This window comes from Artibeus jamaicensis, unplaced genomic scaffold (assembly GCF_021234435.1).
Source record: "Artibeus jamaicensis isolate MK-2021 breed Jamaican fruit bat unplaced genomic scaffold, CSHL_Jam_final scaffold_537, whole genome shotgun sequence".
Taxonomy (NCBI): domain Eukaryota; kingdom Metazoa; phylum Chordata; class Mammalia; order Chiroptera; family Phyllostomidae; genus Artibeus; species Artibeus jamaicensis.
Window position 1 is genome coordinate 20,847,880 of NW_026522047.1, and position 27,759 is coordinate 20,875,638.

Below are 27,759 nucleotides of genomic sequence, written 5' to 3' on the forward strand. Positions count from 1 at the left end.
ATCAAATCAAATAACTATCAAATCAAATCACTCTCAAATCAAATAACAGTGTTGGCAAGGATGTGGAGAAAAGGGAACCCTCATGCACTGTTTGTAGCAATGCAAATTGGTACAGCCACTGTGGAAAGCAGTATGGAGCTACCTCAAAAAGTTAAAAATTCAAAATTAAAAATGGAACTGCCTTATGACCCAGAGATTCTACTTCTGGGAACACATCTGAAGAAACCCAAAATACTCATTTGAAAGAATATATGCACCTCTATGTTTCTTGTAGCACCATTTACAATACCCAAGATTTGGAAGCAGCCTAAGTGCCCATCAGTAGATTAGTAGATTAAACAGCTGTGATACATTTACAGAGTGCAATACTACTCGGCTGTAAAAAAGAAAGCTTATTTTTTTGCTATGGGATGGATAAAAAGTAAAATAAGCCAGCCAGAGAAAGACAAGCACCATATGATTTCACTTATATGTGCAAACTAATGAACAAAATTAACCAATAAAATAGAAACAGACTCCTAGATAAAACAGACTAACATCTATCAAAGGGGAGGAGAGTTGGGGGGTTGGATGAAAAACGTGAAGGGATTAAGCAAAAAAACCACCCCAAAAGTGATAAACACAGACAATGGCATGGTGATAGCCAGAGGGAAAGGGAGTGGAGGGGAGTAAAAGTGGACGTAGGGGGATAGATGGTGATGGAAGGAGACTTGACTTTGGGTGGTGAACACACAATACAATATACAGATGATGTATTATAGAATTGTATACCTGAAACCTAGATAAGTTTCTTAACCAGTGTCACCTCAATAAATTTCATACAAATAAAATATAATGAAAATAACTTAAAGAACATAGTTACATCTTAATTTGCTAATTGAAACTGTGTATAAAAATTGCAGTAGCTGAACAGCTGAATTTGTGAGCTGCTACTTGCATTACAGGTCAGTGTATGGTATACGTACAGGAAAACCGCACATGTTTTGAATCAGCATTTTGGGTGTAAATCATTTTTCAGTAGATGTTAACATATCTCCTCTCCTAGAACTATAGTGATGAATTGGTACATATTAAATGGCTAATATTTACTGCTTTAAAATAAAAACTGGTGGGGTAATCAGTTTCATTCACATTTTGAGTGTGAATTGGATTTACTAACCACTTGGATTCATTGCTCAGCTAGACTTGTGTAGATGGAAAAATGTACCAGCGTCTCCAGTGACTGAAACCCCAATTGTCTAGTCAGTTTGAGTGACACATTAGGGTGGTAACAATGACTAGCTGACTGGTGCTTCTTACAGCTCTTTACGCCAATATATTGCCTATTCTCGAACTCTTAATTTCCCTAAAAGTTGAAGTCATGACAGGTACAAGTTCCATGACCCTGGTCTGTTGAACTTATCATAAAGCAATAAACAGATGGTCCTATTCCATGAGGAACTAGAATGCAGTGAATTGCATCATATTTTTATCAACACTTTTCTCATTTGCTTAAGTGGATTGCTTCCCTGTGTCACGTCAGATACAGTCCCATGCAAACTCGGTATCGATGAAGGAGCCCCCTCCTTGGCAAAGCCATTCCTAACTTCCAGACTGCAAATTGAGTCCTCTCACCCATGCAGTCCTCCTGGTCCTCCGGGTCCTCCTGACACTGCCACGTGACCATTCCTTTTTCTCAGAGCTTCAGTTTCTTCATGTGTAAAAGGGGTATTGATAATCCCTACTTCACTGAGTAGTTGCGAGAATTAAATAGACAGTTTAATGTGGTGTCTGGTACAGAGAAGGATGGCAGCTTTTCCCGTGGGTGGTTCTTACTATTCCTTACCCAGGTGAACCTCTTCTCTCCCGCCTTCCCCTCACCTCCCCAACCGCTTATTCCTTGAGGCCCAGGACTGGGTCTCACTCACACACGCTGTACTGCATACCTTGGGCAGTGGGCGAATGCTTCACAAGTCACCCGCAAAGAACAGAAGGCGTAACCCCCTACCGTCAAAGCAGAACAGAGTCTGGTTCTGAAATAACCACAACACAAAGCAGGAATGACGTCGCCTTGGGGAGATATAATGAGACCAAGAGGTTTAGAGATGAAAGAGATTAATGGAGCAGGTTTAAGGCAGGCACCTCATAGGTATTCAGCATGTTCCTCATACCGGCAACCAAAGGCTTGGGGGTGTTGGAAATTTTTGCTAAATTACACTGACATGTTACATTTCAGCTCTGAATTCTAGCCCCCCTCAACTTTTCATGACAACTTGTTCTTTGAACTGGACATGTGACAGGGATGGACAAAGTACTTTTTTTTAGCCCAGGTGGGTGGAATGAGGTCCGAGGGCATCTGTCGGTTGCGTCCAGGTCCGTAATCACTTGCTGAGTGTGCCGGCCTGCACGCGGGGTGTCCTGTTGTGCTGAGCCTGTGCCGACTTCATTGGCTGGGTTGCAGTTAGTGTGCAGGTAATCTGAGCATTTTTGCTTTAAGAAGTTTTTATGATTATTTTGTTTAATGACTTTGAAACAGTTTCTTCCTCCAGAGAGAGAGCACCAAATTTGGAATTACTGTTTTTTAAATCAGATTTTTGGGGGGCTAGAATGTCCTGCTTTGTGGGCCTCCCCCAGTCATGTAAGCTGGGTTTAGGAGGGAAAGCACTGGGGGCTGTGCTCCGTTACCTCTTCGACTCCCCCAGAGGCACACTGGCTCTTTGATCTGCTGGTGGAGCTCTTCTGATCTTTTATTCTGAAAGGTGTTTGTGTCTCTGTATGATGGATGTTTCAGTGACCCAAGTAAATGGAAGAAAATTTCCTCCAGCCTTTAAATGTGTCGCTTTTCTTGTTCTTTCAAAAAACACACTTTTCTTGGGTCAGAACATTTAGACACGTTTCACATCAAATCAACAGAACGGTGGCCTTGAATGGGATTGGAAGCACTGAGCAGTGGTTTGATTGGGAAGGATCCATTTTTGTTTCTTTCTTCTTGTCTATACTCGTGCCACACAACAAGGAAACAACTCTCCTCCTCTTCCTCCTATTTTTTTAAACAAGAGTATCTGAGTTCATCGAATGTTGTACTTTGGCTTTTGTTGTCACTTCCCTTTGTCCCTTGAATGGGAGGAAGAACTCTCAACTGTGTGCAGAGTAAATGCAATTATGAGAAAAATAGTCTGCAGAGTTAAACAAGAGGAGCTGAGATTTTGGAACTGAATCTACGCATTGCCGTGGTGTTGTGGTTGGTCTAATCCTTGATTCAGAAACATATTAGTCATTTCGATATACCGTTGATTTGACTAATTACCCTGAAGGCTGGCTGGCAGACTAAATTGCTCTAGTCAACTAGTAATTTTGATCAAATCAATGAGTAATGATAGCTTTGTGCAGGCAACAAATATAGAATACTAATTATGTCAGATGAAAGATGTTATTGGGATAGAATCATATAAAATATTTAATTCTAGCTTTATAGCAGTCCTTTACCTTTCTCGTACTTGAAGGCTTAAATTTTCAGAACATACTGGAAGCAAAGGTTGTGGCAACTCTTTGGAGAAAATTATTTTATTTTTTCAATAAACCATATACAAACAAGTCAAAGATTCTCTGTTGTTAAGTTAAATACTTGTATTTTAAAACGTACTTTAATTATAACAAGCATGCATCTGGAAGCCCTCAGAACTAATATGGTCAGATTTAAAACTCAAAATTCTCTCTGGTTGTCTTACAGAAAGAACCTAGAAATGAACAGTTTGCCGGGCAGAGCCAGAGTTCTGGCCACAATTTGCCCTACTTGTGTATTAGATGGACACTCACAATACCACAATCAGGTCTGTCTGAAACCCAGATACTTATATTTGCTTGCTTCCCATTCTGTCATCATCCCTTTTTTCATTTTTGAGAAATCCTTCTCCAGAGTATGATGTTTATCACTGAATTTCGAATTAGCAATGTTTGTATGCTATATTTGTACAGGTAAATTTGAGATATTTTAGAAACAGAGGCATGTTTATGCAATGGAAAATCTGTTGTCTCCTGGATGGTTTACCTATATTCGGTTTCTTTTCTATGAAAGCATGAAATATAATTTCCGTGGGACTTGGTGCAGACTTGCTGTGTAGTGAGTTGCCGTTCCTTCAGGGTAGCTATTCTGAAGGAAGGTCTGGGGCTGTGCAGTGACTTCATCCACGGTTTACGTCCTTGACACCACACACACACACACACACACACACACACACACACACACAAGAAAAGAAAACAGAAAGAGAGAACGGCACTTTTTCAAGGTTCAGATGCCTTTGGGTTTACTCTTGGGGAACAGTTGGTGTGTCCCTGCTCTTCCCTTGCTCGGCCCCAATTGCTACCTGCCTCTCACGGTGGAGGATCTCACTGTGCTCAAAGTAGTTCTTGTGTTCGAAGGTAAACAGTATTTTTTGTACACGTGACCCCCAAATGCCAACTGCTTTGTTGGCTACTCAACTACTTCTCCAATTTAATGAGAAAAAGTATGTTGATTTCCAACAAGTGCCTTGCTCAGGGGTAGTCAGTAGTAACTTTTGAGTATTTGCATGCCTTGCCTTAAGCACTAACATTGGACTTTAATCTCCAGGTAAGTTGCATTTCCATTCCAATGATATTGAGCCAGATCATCAATTTTTGGTAATTCCTCAGGGCATAGAATATAGAAGTGAAGTATTATGTACATATGTGTCAGTATGTAAAATTATTCTTGCCAGAGTAGGAACTAGCCAAATTCCACTTTACTTTTCATATAACTCCTTTGATTTTAGAAGTTATTATCTCTAAAGTACAGGATATTTTTTTAAAGATTATTTATTTATTTATTGTTAGAGGGGAAGGGAAGGAGAGCAGGAGAGAAACATCAACATGTGGTTGCCTCTTGCACACCCCCCTACTGGGGACCTGGCCCGAAACCCAGGCATGTACCTCGACTGGGAATTGAACCAGCTACCCTTTGGTTCTCAGGCCAGCATGCAATCCACTGAGCCACACTAGTCAGGGCATAAAGTACAGGATATTTTTGAGGGGAACATTGGAACCCTTGTCTACTTTTTCTTGTTCATTGTTTTCTACCTGAAGCACCACCTCTAGGGAGAAATAGTGCCAAACACAAAAGTTATGTAAAACAAAACTTAATTTTAAACACTGTCTTTGATCCCCCCCCCTTTTTTCATTTTTGCCTTTTCTTTCCCCTCTGTGCAAAAGACATTGATACACACATGTTAATTTCAGGGAGAAAAATTTTAATTAAAGGAGTCTAGATAGCCTGAAACCATTCCAAGTCTGTGCCAGTCACTCTGGAGGCAAGTGGAGATGAATTGAAGCAGAATGTGGGAGAGACGTGATCTACCCAGTTGCTTGTGGAAGCTGATGGGTAAATTAATGCCTTCCTCCCCACGAGGACAGCCTCTCTGCAGGCCTGCTTAGGGGCTGGCAGCCATCCAGTCAGTAAGCCAGCCTTGCTGTGGCAGAGGAACTGCTTAATATAAGCCATTTCAGCTTTCAGTTTTATTTCTGGGAGAGGCATCACAGTAAGCCTAACTTCTGGACCCACAGGCAAAAATTAGAGCCTTCATTACCCATTGTTAATTGCAAATCACGGTTGGCTTTTCTATTGTAGAGTGTCTGAAAAGGCAACAACTAATGATTAGTATTTACAACTGGGGGCAGAGCTGGACTTCGGTGTGCGCATGCCTGTGTGTGGGTCTCCCGCAGTTGGGGGCGGGGCGAGAGAGAATGCGTGCATCTCCCACTGGGGTAAAGCACGGCTTCATTCCGAGGTAACCTGGCTCCTACCAAGCCCTGTTTAGGAATTCCGCAGAATCGTATTCGTGGCAAAACGAGGCATCTAGAGCAGTGAAATCGGCTGTTAATGAGAGCAATGTTTTAGAAACAAAGTCAGAAACTTATCTACTGGTGCAGAATGATTTTTGACTTTCAGGGCAAATGTTACTTAGAAAGAATAGGCTTTGTATAAATAGAAAAAAAAACCCTATTGAAGAAAACCAAATAATTTAAAAAATTGTGAGTAGCAGTGAAACTGCTAAAGTATAACTACAGTAAATTGCAATGCCAGAAGCCCTTTTGGATATCAGAACTCTTCTTAGTGAGCTATATTTACTTTGACTGTGTTTTTTGGAGCATTCCTAAAAAAATCTTGAGATCATCGAGGTGCCCTGGAGAGGGTCTTGGGGAACTCCAGGGTTCCTCAACCACATCTGGAGAACCACTGAGCTAGATGAAGCTACAGTAATGAAACCAGCGTGATACCGGCGCAAAAAGGCAGACACATAGATCAATGGAACTGAATAGAGAGCCCAGAAATAAACCCACGCCTATATGGCCAGTTGACCTACAACAAAAGAGGCAAGAATATACATGAGGAAAAGATAGTGTCTTTAGTAAATGGTGTTGGGAAAACTGGACCAGATACATACAAAAAATGAAACTAGACTACTTTCTTACACCATATGTTAAAATAAACTCAAAATTGATTAAGCACTAAATGTAAGACAAGAAACCACGAAGCCCCCTAGAAGAAAACACAGTCAGGAAACTCTCTGACGTTGGTCTTAGAAATAAATATCTTTTTGCATATGTCTCCCAGGCAAGGGCAACACAAGCGAAAATAAAGACAGGGATTAAATCAAACTGGGAAGCTTTTGCATAGGGAAGGAAACCATCGACAGAATGAAAGGGCAGCAACTGAATGGGAGGAGACATTTGCAAGTAATATATTGGATAAGAGGTTAATATGCAAAATATATAAAGAACCCCTACAGTTCAACATAAAAAAAAAGAAAACCAACAATCTGATTTAAAAGTGGGCAGAAGACCTGAATAGACTGAAAAATATTTTGGTAGAAAATTAATTTTCCCAATTCCTAGAGCTATGAACCTCATAAGCTGAAGGTAAATGGCATAAATTTAATCCAGTAAGTGTTATTTCACAACATTAAAATAAGCATTAAAACATGACCCTTAAAAAAAAAAACGCTCTCATTTTCTTGAATATTTTGTACTTTCCTAATGTCATTTTCATTCATATTTATTCTATTGGAAGTTAAAACTCACGTAACTAGAGGTGTTATTGCCTTTCCTTTGTGTTTTCTATCAAATATTTTCATTTTGTGATCATTGTAATTGATCCAAATAGCATATTAAGATACCTGTATGTCCCTCCTCATACCCATCAGACTATAATCATTGTGTAGGTACTTCCTTCATATTAAGACAAAGGAGAGACTTCAGGTACACTGCAATTGCTACACTCAACTCTGGACTTAAGTACTTTCTTTTTGTTTGGGAATTTTTTCTTTTATTTTGTTAAATTAAAAAGTGTTTTTGCTAAGTCGTACAAACTCGTGGCACCAAACTAAAAGAGTGAAAGAGAGTGCACAGCAAAAGCAGGTCTCCCCGCCGCCCCAGCCCCGGCCACCCAGTGGCCCTCTGCGGAGGCAGCCACCTCAGTGCTCTTGAGTATCTTCACCGGGATCATCTGTGCATCGCAAACATGCGGAGCAGCAGCACATTCCTTTCTACTCCTACACGACGGTGGCGTACTGTACTTGCTGTTCTGCACGTACGTATCCTGGCAGCCTTTCTATATCAGTACATTTCAGAGCTGTGTCCTTGTTTTCATAAAAAATTGTGACGTAGTATTCCTTCATATAGGAGTGCCCTCATTTATGTAACCAGACCGTTGCTGATGGGTATTTAGGATTTTCCCGTTGTTCTCTATGCAAGCAGCTCTACAAGGGACCTCACTCCACTTGAAGAGGTGCTGGTGGTTAAGACACTGAGTCTGGGTCCAACCCCAGGGTATCAGTGAGACCTTCAGGAGGCCAGCTCCCCTACCTCGCTGTGCCTCGGTTTCCTTACCTGTGAAGGAGGGCACTATACCTTACAGATGGAAAGAGTTAATGGTGTAGCATATTTAAACTGGGACCTGGCACAGAGAAATGCTCAGGAAGTGTCAACTCTTACTGTTCTTCCGTGTGCCGTTTTGTAACGTGAAGTGTATTTGTTGGGTGAATGCCCAGCAGTGGGTTTGATGATCAAATTTAGTTTTGTAGGGAGAATACCACTTGACGCCCTCACCTGGGGTGCATGAGATGCGCCCCTTTTTACTTCTGCGAGTCACCTGTTGGTGTGTGGAAGTCTGGACTGCGATTGTGCACTGCTGAGGCCCGAGTGTTGCTGCTCAAGAGGAAGAGATTTCAAGTTGGAATTTTCTCTCCGCCCTGGAAGTTTTCGGTGCTTTTAGAAGATCTTGCTTTTTATATTTATCCATACAGTGTCTTATCTTGATGCCAAACTGATCACAACAATAATATATATGTGAGTGGTAAATTACTTTAACCAGTAGGTTTTTACTATGTACTTCTAGAATCTTTTACCTAGTCCAGGATGAGAAAATGTAGTCTTTTAAATCATAGTACCATTTGTAAGAAGGATTATAATGTTTACATGTAAGGAAGCCTTATATTATTTTTGTTGACAGCAAATAGACGTGAAATTCGAACTTCCTAGTCTGAGGGTCCCACACCTGCAGGCAGGGTGCCTTTGTCCGTTTGCCCAAGCGCCAGTGGTTAACCGCCTTTCTGCTGTGTTTCTACAGTACACAGTAGGCACCTAAGTCTTTGTGGCCTGTTTCAGAGACTGGGGGGGGAAAGAAAGGTGTGCTAATCGACATAGGACCATGTCCTAGGAGACCAGGAGTTTGTTGACTCTTAAGCCTGCTACTACATTATAATAAATGCTAATCATTTTTTACCTCTGACAAGTCACCTTGGGTAGGAGTGGAAGTGCTCAGCCAGCCATGAAATTTGTAAGGCACTGAGGCCTGAGCTGATTATTATTCAAGGGCGTGATTACTCATAGGCTGGAATCGCCACCCCCAAGCTGCTGAAACAGAACTTTTTGTTATCAGCGAAGTCACAGAAGTCCCACAATTATCTCTTCAGTAATGCCTTTAGAATTTGAACTGGCTATTTGCCTCTGTTTGGGGACTCTTCACAGTTTTACCATGAATGCTCTGAAAAGTGGCTTTTAAACTTTTCTGAAGGGAGCAATTCACAGGCCTTTTTAGAACTGGCTAAAAACTATAGCCACCTCTTGAGAAAAATATGCACAATTTATGAGACTCAGGGATATATGTAGAGTTTTATTGTTACTTATTGTACTTCGTACGTCTGATGCCATGCATGGATGGAGGACATTTCCAAAAAGGAGACTTTTTGTGTGGTCATTTCTAAAGGTGATCACATCGTCTCAATTGCATTGCAGGTACGTAGCTAGAAATTTTCTCCTGGAGGCATTTGGGAGACTGCTGGTAGTAGACTAATTCTGATTGGTGCAGGCAGAGACAGGCATCAGAGTAAACAGCATGACTTCCCAAAGGTGCCTACTTTTCCAGAGGAAATGGCCAAGCCATGGTGGTCATGTTACTAAGATTATATTGATTGATTGGACTGTTGGGGGTAGACTTTCCCCAAGGATGACCCAGAGTTCACATTTCGATGAATCTCTCCACATGTACAAGAAACTTTTCTGTTTAGTCACTAATGGGTTGATGATTCAACACTTATATAACTTTGAAAAGCTATAATGTTTACATCCCAAAGCCTGGCTAGCAGGGACTTACTTTCTTAAATAGCATTAAAAATTAAGTCCCCAAACAAATTTCAGATATGAATTTGAATATTTTAATTTTTCTCCCCCACTTGTTCTGTTTATCAGTCAGTTGCACGGCACTTGGGTCTGACCTAGTTGGCAGCTTGTTCGAGCGAAATTAAGATGTGAAACGTGGCGGAATTATTTCAGGGCATTAATGGTTTTCCTAAATCTTGTTACTATTTTGAAGTGTGCATTTATCAAAGCCTGCAACCATTTGGGATATACATATTAAGAGACTTTTTTCTGTGCACTTGAACTTCTTGAGAATTTTTCCGTGAATGACCTGGTGACCTACAAACTTGGTGGAGCAAAACCAGATTCTGCTTCACTGAAATGATGGACAGCGAACAATGAAGGAGCCAGAGTCAAACTCTAAGGCAACTGAGGGAGGACTGGGACAAGGTCCAGGAGAGTCAGGTGCTGGCTTTCTTTTCCACGGCCCAGCGTTGCCATGTGATATGGCAGCCAGGAAGAAAAGGAAACTGGGCCGGAGGATTTGAGCACAAGGAGGATTGAGGTTTAATAGGATCTTATTGGGCTCTAAGTCGAGGTTGTCTGAGGTAGTTTGACCCAGAATGAATTCCCCTCACTGCTATTACTTATAATTGAGGGCACAAGGTCCCCCTCTTTCAGGAATTCCCAATATTTGAAGCGTCTTCACCCTTAGATGCCATTTTTCATGATAAGCACTTTTACAGTAATAGACTTTTTATGTGTTTAGTAGCAGCCAATTTGGGGCATTACAGAGTGCATTCTATAACAATGAGATTTCAAACTGGCAGTTGTTCAAGAAGCAAATTGACCAGCCATGAATTTGGTTTGTTTGTTTGTTTGTATGTTTGAGATGGTTGATTCCTGTGCTTTGGGTTCCTTAAGTAAAATATGCTTCAATAGAAAACAAAGAGCAACAGATAGAATTCCATTTACAACTAGAATTTTTACAAAGATTTTTCTACAATGGTCAACATACTTCTTTAATGATTTATCTAATCACCTCTTAGGAAGAGGTGATTAGTATCGCAGTTATAATAAAGTACATAAAATAATGACTTTTGAGCTGAGAGAGACCTAAGACATAATCATTTAATCCTAACTACTCACCTAGGTGACGTCCCAAACTGAGAGCCGCATTTTTAACTTCAGGAACCAGAGTCCTGGAGCGTTTTTTTCCCATTCAAAGCTCAAGTCTCTAAGAGAAGAGACTTTTCTGACTTCCATAGTTGGAAAACCAGGCTAAAAACTCTTAGCCTTTCTGCTTTGTCCTGCACTTTAAATCCACCTGCACTCTGTAACCATTTCCACAGGCCAACCAGAGAAATCTCAGGTGGAAGAAGAAGGAAAGGTGGAAAGGGAGCCCGCCATGTCTTCCCGTCAAGGTCAAGCCGTCCCATTTGCTCACTCACTGTGGAAAAAGTCTCGGCCCCGCTTCCCATTCCTCTCAGCCCGCTCCACCTGTGTGCTGCACTTCACATTTCTTCCCTTGGAACACCATCAAATCCTTATTTTAAAAAAAGCTTCAAACTCCCATGTTACTGCTGCCTTCCCATTAGGCCTGCAGTCCTCAACAAACTTTTTCCTCAACAAACATGTTCTCTTTGCTTTGTCTCCCCTTAAGGCGGCCGTGCAATTCTGTCCCTTAAGGAACATTTGATAATTTGTTCTTGGAGGATATTACATTGAAACAGATAAACTAATTGAAAGATGGTGTGAGATAATATAGAATTAAATGCCAAAATGTTTACATTGTAAGTTCAGTCTGACAGTGAAAGAGAGATAGTACATTAAAATACAGTCATTCAAGAAAAAATGTATTTTTGACACATTTAAGGCTAATACTTTAAGTATTGTAGTGTTTGAAAGAGACTAAAATTAGATATTTGTTTATTTGGGAGTGAGGTCAAAGGAAGCTTTACACTGGGAAGGGGTGTGATCTGGGTGATGAGAAGCTCGGCTTTTACGACCATCTGGTGTATTTTATAGTTCGGCGACGCGGAGCATATGCTTATGCTTTTCTCACAGTGAAATGAGAGCTATCACACACTTGCCAAAAAGGGCAAATAGAAGTTCACGCACTTTTTACACCAGTTATCACTGTCTCCAACAATAGAATTTTTCTTTCCTAATTGATGGAAAATGTTTTTATGTATAATAGTGTCCTGTATAAATTGACTACCAATAATATCTTTGTAAATAATATAGTCAGTTCTCTTTGTAAATAATGCAGGCAGTTCTGTCTTTTCAGTATAGAATTTGTGCTGATATAGTAGGCTATTACATATCTATTTTGATAACTCCCCCCTTGCAGCCCCCACTCCCATGCCGGAAAATTCAACAACCACACCACAAAACCACATGCAATCACTGTTGGAAAAACAGCCCTTTGGGTATCTTTTGGTGTTGGTGGTTTGTTTGTTTGAAGAAAGAAGAAAAATTACTTGTTAGGGCCCGGGTGGCTTATAGAGCTCTCTCTCTTGGGCCTGAAATTGGAGTCGAAGTGCTTGTGTGTGTTTACGGGAAGGGCAGGCTGAATATGGGCCGAGAACGGCCAACATTCCCAGCTTCAGATGCCTGAGGCTGAAGAGGGAGCAGGACAGCAGAGGGGACGTGTCCAGTAATGCCATTCTCCTGACACAGCACACGTCCTGGTGACTGTGGCGTCGTTCACTCACTCACTCACAGCTTTTTGCTTAGTTTTGTCTTTCTCTGTTCTTCACTTGGGACTGGTAGCTGTGATCTGAGAGTTAAAGAAAAAATTTGGAATTGAAAAAAGCCAGAAAAGGAAAAAGTAAAGCTTACTAACAGGCAGAAAGATAATGGAAGTCCTGGTACTTAAGGAAATGCATCCTTCGACTCCCTCATAAACGTGGGCTGTCTCTTCCTTTCAGGTTTATGTGGCCCTGGGGACATGCCTGTGCTTTAACACCCTAACTTGGGAATAAGAGGAACAGTGGAACTATTCAGCTCTCTGGTCTCTGTGTGAGCTAGGTTGTATTCGCATTTCTAGGATCTTCTGGCATAGTGTTCTGTTCTCCGATGTGGCCTGCCTGACTTGCCTGACACACCTCCTTTCTCCACCAGATTTTCTCCAGGTTATGGTGGTTTCTGTACTCATGACACATTTAGATTCTTCAGGCATCTGCCTCGAACGTCTGATCGGATAAGTATCAGCCGAGTGCGATGCACTTTTCTCAGAGACGGTTCAGAGACATTCCGGGAATACAGTCAAGGATTCCAGCCAGGAGAAAGGAGAGTATAGTTTTCTAGAAAGAACACTGGACTGGGAATCAAGAGACTTACATTCTATTTCCATCAAAATCAACTAGTAAATTCATGGCTTAAGCTAAGAAATGTATCTTGTCTGTAAAGCAGTCTCCCTGCCCAACAGGCTGCATGAAAAGTCCCTTTGAGAACTAACTTTGAGGATCTCAGAGCGCGGGTGTCTATTTTGATGTACAGGTGGTTGGCAGGCCGTGTGTTCCTGTAAAGCTTTAAAGAAGAATCTGAGAATCTTGGAGCTTGAAGGAATCTAGGAGTGTTCTACTTTTTCAACCTCTAGGGTAAACCAAAATACTCTTTTTTAAAAAATATTTATTTATTTCTTTAGAGAGGGTAGAAGGGAGGAAGAATGAGAGGGAAAGAAACATCGACTGGCTGCCTTCTGTATGTGCCCAGACCAGGGATCAAACGCACAATCTTTTGGCTTGCAGGATGATGCCCAACCAACTAATCCACACCGGCCAGGACTAAACCAAAACATTCTGATTTTCCTTGTTCATATCATTACATCATCTGAATGAAAGATGTCCATCACCTGGACATTTGTCACAGAAGTATTATTTTTAGGGCAACAAGGCAGTTGAAAACAACAACTTTGTGTTACTAGAAATTATACACTGGGGAATTTACCAGTTTAAATAGTAAAATGCAGTCACGGAAGATACAGCTGTGTCCTTCGGGCACGTCATGTGTGAGTTGTCCTCCTAACAGGCCTTCTGCTTTTTATATACTTTAGTCCCCTTTCAGTCTCCTTAAAAATGTTTCGTTCTTTGGAATAATTAATTCTTGCAAGTTTTCTGTCCATATGTCCTAACATTTTTTAAAGACCCTTTCATGGTAAATGGCTGGCCTCCCCCCTTCCCCCCAGCAGAAGCACTTGTTTGGAAAGTTCCCAAACTATTTTCCATTGTCTAGTTCCACTCCTGGCAGAGAACTTGACCCTTAAGTAGAACCTGAGTCATCACCTTGAGCTTTCTTTCTTACACTTTATTGTTTAGTTCTTTACCAGCATTCTCCTTGTAGTGCCCTTCATATCCATCCGTTGAAAATAGTCATTTTTGCTTTTCTTTTGGTGCTGCAAGGCTGGAATTTTTATCATGGATTTTGTTTTCCAGGGCTTTGATAATTACAGTGTAATTACTTTGCTCTGATTTCTCTCCAGAGTGTGCCCTAATAAAATTGTATTTTGAATGGTGCCCAGTGCGTTAATGGTAAGATAACTGCAGCCTCCTAGTTCTCTTGTCAAGAGTGAGCACCGTGTGGCTGGATCATATCCACCGTTCACTGCGTGACCTCTGTATTTTTTCTCCCTGCTGGGAGTCTTTTGTAGTCCGGCTTTCTTCATGTTTTATCCACATAGTTCATTTTTCATTTGTAAGTGTGCACTATCTTGTTTTTGATGGATCATTTCTGTTTCTGATTTGTGAGGGTTACTTGGAATTCTATTATTTTTAGAAAATCTAGAAACCTTTTCTCAGTTTGTATCCACACCATGACTGAGAATGCTTTCAGTTCCATTGTGACAGCCTTTGAATAAAAAAAAAAAAAAACAAAAAACCTCAATAATATTGGACCCAGGAGTCTGGGTGTTGTTTTATAATGACCCCAAGTTTCATCAAGTCTTTTATTTCTGTCACCATTAACTAATGATTATCCTGTTTCTGGATATTTTTAAGCTCCACAGACATTGGCATCGTAGTTTCTTGCTTGATTATAGAAACTAGATTTGAGTGATTTAGAATTATAACCTAGGGGGTTGTGGTTGGTGGTAGTGGAGAGAATAAACCTTATTTGCTTAATTTATGCATGTAGCTTTGGTAGCATTATTTGTTTATGTTTTTAGTAGCAAGGTCAGAGAAAATAGGGAAGCCTTTAGATTGAGTAGAAATGTCTATTTTGCATTTATTTTGTTGCATGTTGGATTTTGAAAATGTCTGTGCCTTGAGTTAAATATAGCAGTCAGCCTCCTATTCAATATGCGAACATAATGAGATGTGTTTTTTGTTGTCATTACAGGTTTTGGAAGGTGACGATGAAGTGCGAAGAAGTTACATTTCTAATGTGATACTTGAAAGTTAGTGACTGCTTACAAAATTTTCGTGAAAATTAAATATGACTTAAAAGCATTGATTTATGAAGTTTTATGATGTCATCGGTTGCAACTGAAAGCAAACTCCAACAGGCTGTGAGCCTGCAGGGTGTCGACCCGGAAACATGCATGATTGTATTTAAGAACCACTGGGCGCAGGTAAGGTATGAGTTCCTCCTCCTCTGCTGGCCTAGAGGCCGCCATCGCACTGAACCAGGGTCTCCTACCTCTGTGGCAGGTAACCGGGCTTCCAGAAACAGAGGGAGGAAAACCCCTTCAGATAGGAAGAAAAGCAACTCTCTTCTTGCTTTCCTAGAAAAGGTATCTGGTTAAAAACCACGATTTTCACAAAAGCAATTGGGGAACACGTATGTTCCTCAGACGTTTTTAGAAGAACAGCAGTTGGCCTTCCAGTGAATTTGACATCACTTTCAATATACTTGGCCACGTGTGCCCCCCTTTCCTCCCTGCTGAGTTTTATCCGGATCGTTCACACTCTAAAGATACTAAAGCACACAGTTATTGGCTATTTACCAAGTGCTGTGCTGATTACTTCAAATGCCAAACTTCATTTAATCTTTTCCGCAAACCCACGAGGCAGTCAATATTAGCAGCCTCGTGTTACAGATGAAGGAATGGGAGGTTGAGTAACTTGCCTGAGATTGTAGAACTAGTGAGTTTTCAAGCATGTACTTGGATCTCGGACCCTTGTAGCCTCTGAGGACCCTTGACCTCTGTAGCCTACTGTTTTCCAGGCTGCTGGGCTGGTGTAATTCAAGGAAAGCAGGTGCCAGGTGGTATCTGAAGTCATCACAAAACTGGGTATTTAGAAGTTTTTTTGATTATTCATTTTGACTTCTTTGTGACTCTTTTCTGGTCTGCTTGTACAGAGAATGAAGGGTTGAATGTTCAGAAAATTTACCAGCTCACCCCTTCACTCAGGGAGTTTATGAGTAGTAAAATAAGTAAAACTGGCATTCTTCAGTACCTGTCCAACATTACACTCCCAGGTGAGCTGGTAAGTGGCTATTTATGTGACAGTTTTTTAATGACTACCCAGTTTCTTCTTGTGGCTGGAAACAGCACGTGGGTCAAAGCACTGAGCCTGTAAATCACAGCAATTATAGGAGACACAGTTTAGATCAAAAACAAAATCAGTTCTGCTTCCGGGTCATTTACACTGTGTAGCCTCTTGTCAGTGACCAGTGTAAAGCTTCCAAAAATTTTTATGCATTTCCAATTCTCTGACTTTTTACCCCTAGAATCTTAACGGGTTTTCTCTAGATGTCAAGAGCACATCTGCTTCAGCAAAGGGGAGAAAATAATTCAGGAGTTTTTCAGGTAGCAGAGTAATTAATTATCTTTGGCTCTGTCGTTTTATAAGGACTTTAAAGTGCTAGCTCTATGTAGAGTGATAACAGCCCAGGGATGTGTCCAACAGGCTATTACATGTGGAAAGAATATTTCAGAGGGCCTATTTCTATCTTTATTTTTCAGTGTTCGTGTTTATAATGTACATAATAGATCCATGTATTAGCGTGCATGTATTTTATTAATTTAATTATTTGTCCTCATTTTCTTTAACTTCTAAGTGTGCACAGTCAGACGTTTTATACTGAGGACTGTTCCAGCCACAGTCATTGCATTGGGCTGAAGAAGTCTATCATTCTAATGTGTATTCTTTGCTCTGGGCTCCATTTTGTTTGTTTGTGTGGAAAACCTTTGACTGTAATCATTCCTGCTGGGGTATCTCTGATGTGATTTGTTTAGTATTCTGTACCCCTTTTCAAAGGCCTGGTTTATCACCAACCTCTCGATTTCATGCAGATGAATCATTTGCCCTTTCACATACTGTCCTGGGCAAGCTTTCTCCAAAGCTGTTGGAGTGCTTTTAGGATGTCTTAATTCAGGATGGTGTAAAGTCTCCCACATCGGTGGTGAAGGGGTAAATATTGCCTCCAGGATATTATCCATTTCCGTATCCAGCACGAGTGACTTCAGCATTGGCAGACACTTTGGTTATCTGAACCACAGCACCCTCTGTGTGGGGGCAGGAAAATACTGAGTTGAGGGTAAGGAGAACTTTGTCAGAGAGAATGGTATTTAGTGAGTAAACACTTGTAAAGTGGGGACACTCTTGGTCTTGTTGTTTCAGCCATTTATTTAGCTTTGGTTAAGTTTCTTACCTTTTTAGCCTTGGCTTTTCCTTTTTTAACCAACCTGAAAAATGTCCTCAGTTTCTGTGTACTCCAAAGGCTCCTGAGGGCCATTCTGTTACCTTTACTGGTTGAAGAAATCCACGTGGCTATCAGTGTGGTTATTGTTCAGATTTACTGAGTCCACACCTCAGATATGTTTCTGTGGGCCTCACAGATGGGCCACAGGAATGTGTAAGCCTTGCTCTGGGCCTTTAAAGAATGTAGGAGTCAATTTGGATGCCAGCGTGGGATACCTGACGATAAAATGAATACTAATGATCGCAGGCGTTAAATCAGGGGAAAGGACTATTATGGGTGGAAATGACCTGGGGAATGGAGGCACTTAGATTTTGCTGGCTGACTGAGGGAAAGGGAGGCACTGATGACAGAAACGTAAAGGGCATTTTAGAGAAGGGAGGTTAGAAACAAATGCTCAGCGTTGGCATTTTTTGGATGGTAAAAAAAAAAGTGAGGCAGTTGAAGCAAGGAAGAGATGTGGGACTGAGTGTGAGGTAAGAAATGAGACGGGAATAGATGCTATTTATTCACTGTTTTGGAGTTTCGCACATTAGCAGTTTTCGGAGTCCTTCAGGCAGGGGTGGATGAAGAGCAGCTGCAGGGGCCTGGAGATGAGCTCATCTGACAAAAAGTTCTCTGACTAGTGTGGCTGCAGCCCCTGGGCTCCCCTCAGGCAACCCCCGGAAAACCGGTGAGGCTGGTAAGAATATGGCTCTCATGTTATTTACAGGAGCGATCCATCAGCTGGCAAATGCAACACTTTTCATCTAGAGCGCTTCTGTTTGTTAGTACACTGCAGTACAAATTCAGCATAATTAGCATATATTTGACAGGGTCTGTTCTACTGTTTCCTAGTAGCTTCTTTTCAAGATCTTGCATTGCAAAGCACGCTTTGGTGGGGGCGGGTAGTATCTGCTTGTCCACCTACAACTTGCATTGTGTCAGGGACAACTAGTTACATAACCAACCATCTCACCCAAGGCAGGCTGTGATTCAGGGGGCTCTCCAGGGAAGAGTCCTTGAATGGCCCAGTGATGCACTTGAGTTTCCAGACTGTTCCCTGGGTTTAGGGATCTCACGACATCCCCAGATCTGTTCCACAGAGGACATTCAGGAATAGCTGCATTCGGATAGTGACTCTGGAGCATCCAGGCTGTGGGAAGTGGCCTCTAGCTTGCACTACCTCTCACCTGAGATGCCATCTTGCATCATGAGCTGACAGAGCAAGGAATGTAAAACCCAGATCTGTCTGGATCATTCCGTCAGTTGGACATTCCAGTGGCATCCTGGCTGCAGGCCAGATGGCACATGGGGTTCTTTACGTCCTGGCCTCTTTCACTTCTCATCTCTTACTTAGTCTGTGGAAATGCAAAAGGACTTGGAGTTCTCAGCCACCCCCACTCCTGGGCAGTGGCACCGTGCTGTGTCATGCCCCTCTGCCTTGGGCACTTCCTCTTCTTTCTGCCTGGACTATCCGTCCACCTAGTTAATGCCTCTCCTTCCCTAGGACTCATCTGGGGCATCGTTTCCTCCAGGGAGCCTTCCCCGCCCTCCTTTATGCTCCACTCCGCACTCTAACAGCCTCCCTCCGGAGCGTCTTTCACTGTAGAAGCACCTCAAGAGCAGAGACCATTTGTAGTTTAACCTACATCTTCAGTACAAGACTATTGTAGGCGTAGTGTAGATTTCAGTAGCTGTTGAACTGAAAGACAGACAGAATGAAATACAATTTTAGAAGAGCTAGGCCACTTAGAAAACAACTTTGAACATACACTAATATTAAAACATTGTTTGCTACCAGTAAGATCTTTGGACTTGTGTTTAATAATCAGTGATCTGGAGGAGTGTGTGTGAGTGTGTGTTTAATTTTTATAGTAGCCTATAAGAACAGTTTGTAGTCTGGTTGACACTTTTTTTAACATCTTGCCTTTGCTTCTTTGCTTCTGAATGGAAGAAAGAGCAAGAAGTAAGAAGCATTGGTCCACTAGATAATAAACTATTCAACTGTATTGCCATGTGAATCAACACCCCACCCCCACCCACTAGTTATTCTTAATGGCACAGCTGTACTTTGTGAAGCCTCCTGACTTTGCTGTACTCATTCTCTGACTCCTTTCAAGCATTGAATCAGTATTAGTTACATACTTAAAAGGTGTCTGCTCTTAGAGGTGGGAGAACTGGGATGATGGGTTATAAAGAAATCAAGCAGAAAAGCATATTTCTTTGTCTTCCTAGTTAGGTAATAGCCCAACCTTCTCCTTACCATCCTTTATCTGCAAAAATAAGCTGTTACACAATTTTTTAAGCTAAGAAAACAGAGCTCAAATAGAGTAATGGTGACAGATGAGAAAAGCTAATATGTTTATCAGCCTTTTTCCTCTTGGAAGTGGTCAGGGGAATATACAAAACAATCATCTAGATCAGTTAATTAAGTCAAACGTGTTCCTGCAATACTGGAATGAAGAACAGATAATGTGTTTTAAGTACAGTGTCTTGTGTATACAGCTTTGAGTAGCCTGACTCTACTAAAAACAGCGTGGAGAACTTACCGGCTTTGGGACGTGCATGTCCGTGTGTTCCCCGTGACGCGCAGTCTCCTGTTCTGTTCTTCTTCATTCTTTTAATTTGTACCTTGCCACAGAGTCAGTGACAGAGAGAAATTAAGTCAAGCCTTTGAGAGATGAAAAGTTGAGAAGTATTAGAGATGATTAATCATCATATCTTAGTAGAGTGATGTTTGCTAACATTTAAAGAATCTGTATCTTTTTTAGCTTTTCAAGTAGCTCTAAACTTGCCAGTAGGAAGTACCGCAGAGCAACAGCTGTACTTCTTCAGAGGGTCCAGGCGTCAGCTTGCGCTTCCGTTAGACTCTGCGGAGGTTGAGCACGTTGACATGTCAGCACCGTCCACTGTGTGCTTGGTGATGTCTGCCTTCCCTGCAGGTGAAGTCACGGTGTTCTCTGGGGTGTCTTTACATGGATCAGTAGGCTGAAGCCCTTTCCCTACTACCTAAATTGAAAAATACACAACTAACTTAGCATTAGTTTATGGTTAGTTTTACTGGCTGATGTTCCTACCATGTTTCTGTATTGTAGTAGTTACTAGACTGTCTTTGGTCTCAAGGAGGTAGCCTCTGCTTGATCCTGGTTTATCCCAGGTTTGAACAAGTCTCTGGAGTTCAGGACTGGAGCTGACATTAGCCACCCTGTGCAAGATTACATGTTTTTGTTATCATATTACAAAAAGACATGACTTAGTAAGGGTCTTCCATGGGAATAGGTGTTTGAGGAATACCCCGTACTGAAAGACGTAGCTGTTAAGTAGTGAACAAGGCCTGGGTGGGAACTTACTTTTGTTGTAGTTATTTGGTACATTAAGTGGAATTTGGCTTAAGATGGTTAAATCTTGCCTCTCTTCTGAGTGATGGAAAATGTTGCTTAGTAACTTGTTTTTTTCCACAACCCCACTTTAGCATTCCAGAGGATTTGGAACTATGGGTTGTACTCATGTGACTTTCTTGAAATAACTAGGCTCTAACCAAAGTAACATAAATAATTATCTATTGATGTATATATGTGTGTATGTGTGTGTGATTGTTCATATATATATGTATATATGTGTGTATATATATGTGTATATCATAGAACAGTGCTAATATGGAGTCAAAGCTAATCTCCTGGGAAAGAAACATTTGTGTTTATCATGAAGAATAATCATTTGTTAGCTTGAGGAGTGATTATGTGGTTTATGTAGATCTTTCATTCTGAAAAGTGTTTGAGCTTTCTCTTTCAAATTTGTATTTGAAATTCAGACCCATTTTTATTGACTGATGAAGCCATTATTACAGCTAAAGGACAGGAGTAGCTGATGTTCCTTAGTGAAAGAAACGTGCTATTGGTTCATCTAATTAGTCCCAATAATCCTCATACATAAGGTCAAAGGAGGTTAGATGATAATTTGTATACCTTCGTTCACACTGTTGCTTTTTTGTTTATTTGTTTCTTTTTAGAGTTGTAATAACTTACATGTGGATCTATCTGTGATCTGGGCTCATGATTCACACACACAGAATCTGTTAAAGACTGTAGATCAACAAACATCCAGCTGTGATCAGCCAAACATTTACAGTATAATTTCTGATCTCAGCTGTTTTCCTCACTTAATGACTGCAGGCTTTATCAGGGGTTGATTAGTTTGCAGCCTAATGAAGTGAATGTGGTTAGTAAAGGAAACACTTGCAAAGTGTATTTTGTATGCTTTTACTCCCTTCCCTTCTTGGATCCTTTCAGCCCCCTTAACTGTGCCTTTTCCCCCCTGAACTGAATCCCCAAGACTGAAAGTGTACGTGGCTAAGAAGAAGCCAGGGCTGGGAAAGCTGAGGCAAGATTGAGAGTAGGAGAGAGAGCATATAATCCAAGAGTGGACAAGGCCTGGGGATGCTGCTGTGAGCATATGGGAGTGTGGATCCATAGGATGGGAAGGTCAGAGTTGATCAACAGGCAAAACTAGGCAGCAAGCAAAAATCAGGGACACAGGAATAGTGGGGTTTGGTGGGCACTAAAGGAACAAGGAAGGAAAAGTCCAGATCACATCGGGGATCAGTCTACAGAAATGGAAAGAGCTATGGCACCATCTGGGCAGCAAACTTGGGAGATGAAAGCAGAAGTTCTTGGGCACTTCAGTGCAAGTCATGCTCTAGCCAAGGAGCTTGGAAGGCATTCCCAGTCAGAATAGGAACCAGGCCCAGAGTGTGGGCGTGCAGGGCCCACTAGTAAAAGCACATCATGGGCGTGACTGCCTGGAAAGGAAAGGGAGGTGGCCTGGGAGGGTCCTGACACCTAAGGAAAGGGGTGAAGGACATGTGGCAACACGGGTGTAATCAGCACTTTGCTGGGCATTGTGTTTTCCATGACTCATGGGCTGTGTTGCAATACACCCATCAGAATTCCAGGCAGTAAAGCCACCCCAGCCAGGGCTGGGAGTGAAGAAAGGGCTTTCAGTGGGTCTGTTCCTTTCCAGAAGGATCAGCAAACCTTATATTGTCATGGGTTTTTATAGCTCTGTTCTCATGTTTCCCTGCTCATTAACCCAAAAGGCAGTGTGGAGGAGCTACTATAAAGATGCTTTGACTTACAGTGACCAGAGGGGAGGGGTGAGGAGGATATTGGTGGAAAGAAGGGGAAGGGACTAGTCAAAGAACCTGTGTGAATGACCCATGGACATGGACAACAGTGGGGGACTGACTGTGGGAGTGGGGGTGGGGTGGGAGAGAGGCGGGGCAGGGAAGAGCAAGGGGGGGGGATTGGAATAACTAATAGAATAACAAAAAAAAATTTTTAAAGGTGATTGGACTTAAAAAAGCTGCTAAACAGTTTACATTCTGTATAAAAGTCTCAGCTCTCTTTTTAAGGTTTTTCATAGCAAAAAGAAAAAAATAGATCTGTCTGCAAAGAAACACATTGGAATAAATAATATAAATGAAGATTAATTCATGAGAAAAATGTAACTTGTGATCATGTATATAGTTTTGGTGTGTATTACACATACACATTTAGATATATAATATTTACATGCATGAATATAGTATAAATACATATACATAAATTTATATTACTTAGGAATTCTGAGGATGAGATTTCTAGTTATTAATTGTTAACTCAGTGTTTTGGTCCTTTTAAAAGACATTAGTATAAAATTATTCGGTACCTTATCTACTTTTATTTTTATATTATGAAATTAGATAAATTTACAGGAAAGAAGAGGTAATTAATCTGACACTTCTAATCATACATCTTCATAAAATATTTAATTTTTAACTTAAATTGTTTCATGTATACATTTGTAGGTAATTATATAATGCATTTAGTGGTTTTTTTGGATAGGTTTATTGTGTGGTGATATAACATTTTAATTATAATTCTTTTATTTTTAGCCATTTGGGTCAGTGATATTTTTTCATCATTAAAAATATCACTGGTGCAAACATTTTTTAACAAATCATTTTTGGGTTTTTTCCTTTAGGCCTTTTCCCCAAGGTGAGATTAACAAGCCAAAGGTCAGGGGCAATTTTTTTGTGGCTTCTGTACAAATTGCCAGATTGCTTTCCAGGAAGATTGAGCTAATTTGCTCTGCCACCATTGATACATAATGAACAGTCCCAATTTTAGACAGTTCAGACAGCATGAGCACATGTGAGAAGTTTAATTACATTTCCACCTCAGGGTCTACCTGTGCAGATAGCTCTCCTAAGGAAACTTAGTATGTGGACGCCGGCATTATAGAACTGATACAATGCATAGTTAATTTGTTCTTCAGAATGTGGAGCAAATCCACATTCAAGTTTGGGCTTTGGGGCTGGAGAACATGCTGTGTTGAGGTGGAGCCCCCTTTTGGACAAGTGTGGTAGTGCGATCTCTGTGCAGTGTCACCCAGGCCAGAGCAAAGGGAAAGGGGGACAGTTAGGTCCCAGCAGAAATGCCACTGAGGTTATCAGGCCCTTGGGGAATTGCAGATGGCTTCTTGGGATGGGCGGGGGCACTCTGGAGTCAGAAAGAGAGGGCATGTCCAGTGGGCACAGTGGGGTCACGGTCATGGAGCCGGGTACCTCCTGGGCAGCTTCAAACTGAAGGCCTTATTGGAAATGTCAGTTCAGGAGTGTTGGGGTGATTTTTCCTCTTTGTGACAGTATTACTAATTTTTTATAGGTGATTTTTAAAAATATTTTATTTACTTACCTTTAGAGGGAGAAGGGAAGGGGAGAGGGAGAGAAATATCAGTGTATGGTTGCCTCTTGTGCATCCCCTGCTGGGAACTGGCCTGCAACCCAGGCATGTGCCCGGACTGGGAATCAAACTGCGATCCTTTGGTTCGCAAGCTTGCGCTCAATCCACTGAGCTACACCAGCCAGGGCAAACGTATTATTAATTTTTGGATGGAAGCCGATAGAGATTACAGATTCTGTGCTTTCTGTTCACTCTAAAAGGATATAACTTGCCTAGGCTATACAAGTTCCTTTGTCAGAAGACAGGGAGAAAACTTAGACCTCGCCCTGAGAAGCACACTCCTATCTTGCGTTCATTCTCGCTGACGGAGCACAGTACCTTTGCCAGCTTCCCCAGTGACTTGCAAAAGTTCTGTAACCTAAATACAGAACACGTAACAGCACGTTGTAGAACTGGGGCAGGAGGGTACTGCAGAACACAACATATTTCATATAGCATGCAATTTAGAAAGGCACAAAGGAATTACTATAAATCATCAGTTTGGGACTGTTTAAAAATCATCATATGTATACCTTTTAAAGGAAGTGAATACATATTACCATAACAATTCCAAGTCATAAAGTTACATGGAAGTTGAGATAAAAAAGTTGTTTTATTTCCAGGTCCCAATACTGACTCCCAAAGAAGTCAGCATTGACAGACATTCACGGGCCAGCAGTGCTGAGGGAAACACCAGGGCAGTCACATGACCCAATTAGGGCTTTATCGATTGATTTTTTACTGTCAGTTGACTTTTTCCTTTTGGTGGCAGAATATATATGATGAGTCCTGGCTAGTGTGTCTTACTTGGTTGAAGCATCATCCCATAGGCTGAAGGGTTGTGGGTTCGATTCCCAGGGTACATACAGTTGTGGGTTCAATCCCAGGTTGGGGAATGTACAAAAGAGCAACTGATTGATGTTTCTCTCTCACAAGGACATTTGTCTCTCTTTCTCTCTCCCTCACCCTCCCGACCTCCCCTCAATCCCTTCCCCTCTCTCTCTCACTCTCTAAAAGCAATGAAAAAATATCCTTGGGTGAGGATTTAAATAAATAAATAAACAAACAAATAAATAAGTGGAGTTTGCCATCCTGACCTTTTTAAGTGTGTAATTCCATGACATTAACAATGTCATGTCACATTCACAGTGATATGCAGTCATCACCACTATTTCCCATACTCTTCCATTACCCTAAACAGAAATTCTGGATGTTAGGGATTTATTTCCTATTTATTTCCTATTATAGGGAACATTTTCTGGCCTGAAGAAGTGCAGGTACACGTCGGATGTTAGGGTTGATGCTGCTGGGCGTGTGTCTTTTGTTCACTGGTTTCCTTTCACCTTCCTGATGGCGCTGGCTCAGTTGGAAGGGTGGCCATCCGGGTGGAGGAGGGGAGGGTAATGTTCTGTCCAGGGCAGGTGAGGAGCTGCCTTCCTCTGCCGAAATCTCCAAATCAACACGGGTAGTCTTACTTATCTAATGTATTTTAAAATTGAAAAGCAGTATTCTTGCCAGTTTAAAAAAGTTTAGGAACTTACCACTTTGAACACAAAAGTAGTTCCTGGTTTTTATATTTCCTTTGAGTCTTTTTTCACATGTTTTTGACATAGTTGATAATGATGGATGTAACTAGATAAAGCAACTCATTTTTTCATCTAACATATCACTTACAAGGTTTCATGTTGCTCAGTAGTCTCCATGATAACAGGCTCATAAATGCATGTAGCTTAATTGACAAAACCATACTGCTTTCTTTGATACTGAGGAGGTCAAATAATTATAACTATTATAAGTGAACTTCTTCAAACATCATCTGTCTATAGTTGAACCCCTTCATTGTATTCTCATGAGAGAGAGATGAACACCGAGCTCACACAGACCTTGTTGTGGGCCATGGCTTCTGTGTCAACTGTAAATTTTGGTACAATCGGGTGGTTTGTTTTTGTCATGACAGACATCAGATGGATGACAACTGTTTGGTTGGGTTACAGGTTGTGAAGATCTTAGAGAAGCATGACCCCTTGAAGAACACCCAGGCAAAATATGGATCCATCCCTCCAGATGAGGCCAGCGCTGTGCAGAATTATGTAGAACACATGCTCTTCTTGCTGATTGAAGAGCAAGCCAGGGATGCCGCAATGGGGCCAATTCTGGAATTTGTGGTCTCTGAGAACATTATGGAGAAACTCTTCCTTTGGAGCTTGAGGCGGGAATTTACTGACGACACTAAAATGGAACAGCTGAAGATGTACGAGATGCTGGTCACCCAGTCGCACCAGCCGCTGCTGCACCACAAGCCCATTCTGAAGCCCCTGATGATGTTGCTGAGCTCTTGTTCGGGAACGGCCACCCCTGCTGTGGAGGAGAAGCTGGTTGTCCTGCTCAATCAGCTCTGCTCCATTCTTGCCAAAGATCCATCCATTCTGGAGCTCTTCTTCCACACGAGTGAGGACCAGGGGGCGGCCAACTTCCTCATCTTCTCCCTCCTGATTCCCTTCATTCACCGAGAGGGGGCAGTGGGTCAGCAGGCCCGGGATGCTTTGCTTTTCATCATGTCTCTCTCTGCTGAGAACAGCATGGTGGCCCGTCACATCGTGGAGAACACGTACTTTTGTCCAGTAAGTCTCCCTCATTGCCATGTTTGTGATCCACTTCTCTTTTCCTGTCTTGTGCTAATGATAAATACCTCACTGTTTCTTTCAGCAAGTTGTACTTGGCACCTTTTATGGAAAGATATTGACAGGCGACCTTTCGGAGGGACCAGGGCAATCCTAAACTGAGATGCTATTTGGCTGAGCAGCGTCAGCTGAAGATAAGCCAATAGCGGCACCTGGGTGTGTTAGGCCATTTCTGTTGGGTGAGGAACTGTTTTAGTTTTTCCTCAGAGCATTTCCTGAACAACTGCTAAGACCTGCATTTTTTATATTTTCAGCTTTTCAGGTTTAGTTTGCCCCAACAGATCCTAGCATGTGGCAAGACCCCTCACAGATGGTTTCACAAATTAATTTGTTTCTCAGCAAGATAATGAACATAACTATAGATACAAGGCACTGATTTTATTTAAAAAAATAAATACATATTTACAGTGTGAGGTAGCAAGAAATTCTCTATTTGTATAGGTTTTTTTTCTTTTTCGTTTATTTTGGGTTTTTTTTCTTTGTTTTTAAGAGAGAGGGGAAGGGAGGGAGAGAGAGAGAGAGAAACATCAGTGTGTGGTTGCTTCTCACATGACCCCAAGTGCGGACCTGGCCCACAATCCAGGCACGTGCCCGGACTGGGAATCGAAGTGGCAACCCTTTAGTTCGCAGCCTGTGCTCAATCCACTGACCTACACCAGCCAGGGCCTGTATAGGTTCTTAGTCACTGGTGTGGTGAGAGGAAAAGTGTAATGTCGTTTCCAGATGTCAGAGTGGCCCAGGTGCAGTCACAGTTCCAGAAATAAGGGGACTCTGAAGACCCTTTGGATTCTAATTGTTAGATGTCAGGTTTGTGTCTTCTGGTTTGTTAGTCACATTGGACAATAGCTATTATTCCCTGAGGGAACATTTCCAGTTCATTTCCATTGTCTGTTTCTTTGTACAGTTGTATCATTATATTTATTTGTAAACCATATTGCCCTAAATATGCCTGATTCTACTGGATTAGTATACAATAACAAAAAAATAATTTTTTTGGAACAGGCCAGGAAAATCGACGTCAGTAATTAGATTCGTTGTTAATTAACATGATGTGGGTA

The 27,759-nt window shown here is 41.5% G+C and overlaps 1 protein-coding gene across 7 annotated transcripts in view; it reads left to right on the top strand.

Annotated features, from left to right (window-relative positions):
• FHIP1A (FHF complex subunit HOOK interacting protein 1A) overlaps nt 1-27,759 on the top strand; it is a 200,286-nt gene that overhangs the window by 102,602 nt on the left and 69,925 nt on the right. For 5 of the 7 annotated variants that reach the window (XR_008390250.1, XM_053658217.1, XM_053658218.1 and 2 more), the window contains 2 exons: nt 14,971-15,202; nt 26,015-26,641. Coding sequence is in view for 6 of the 7 variants with exons in the window: in XM_053658217.1 (XP_053514192.1) it covers nt 15,098-15,202; nt 26,015-26,641 (732 nt within the window). In the remaining variant the exon portion in view is untranslated. Of the gene's footprint in view, nt 1-14,970; nt 15,208-26,014; nt 26,642-27,759 lie in introns of those variants that run through there. The other 2 variants (XM_053658221.1, XM_053658223.1) reach the window with 2 other exon arrangements.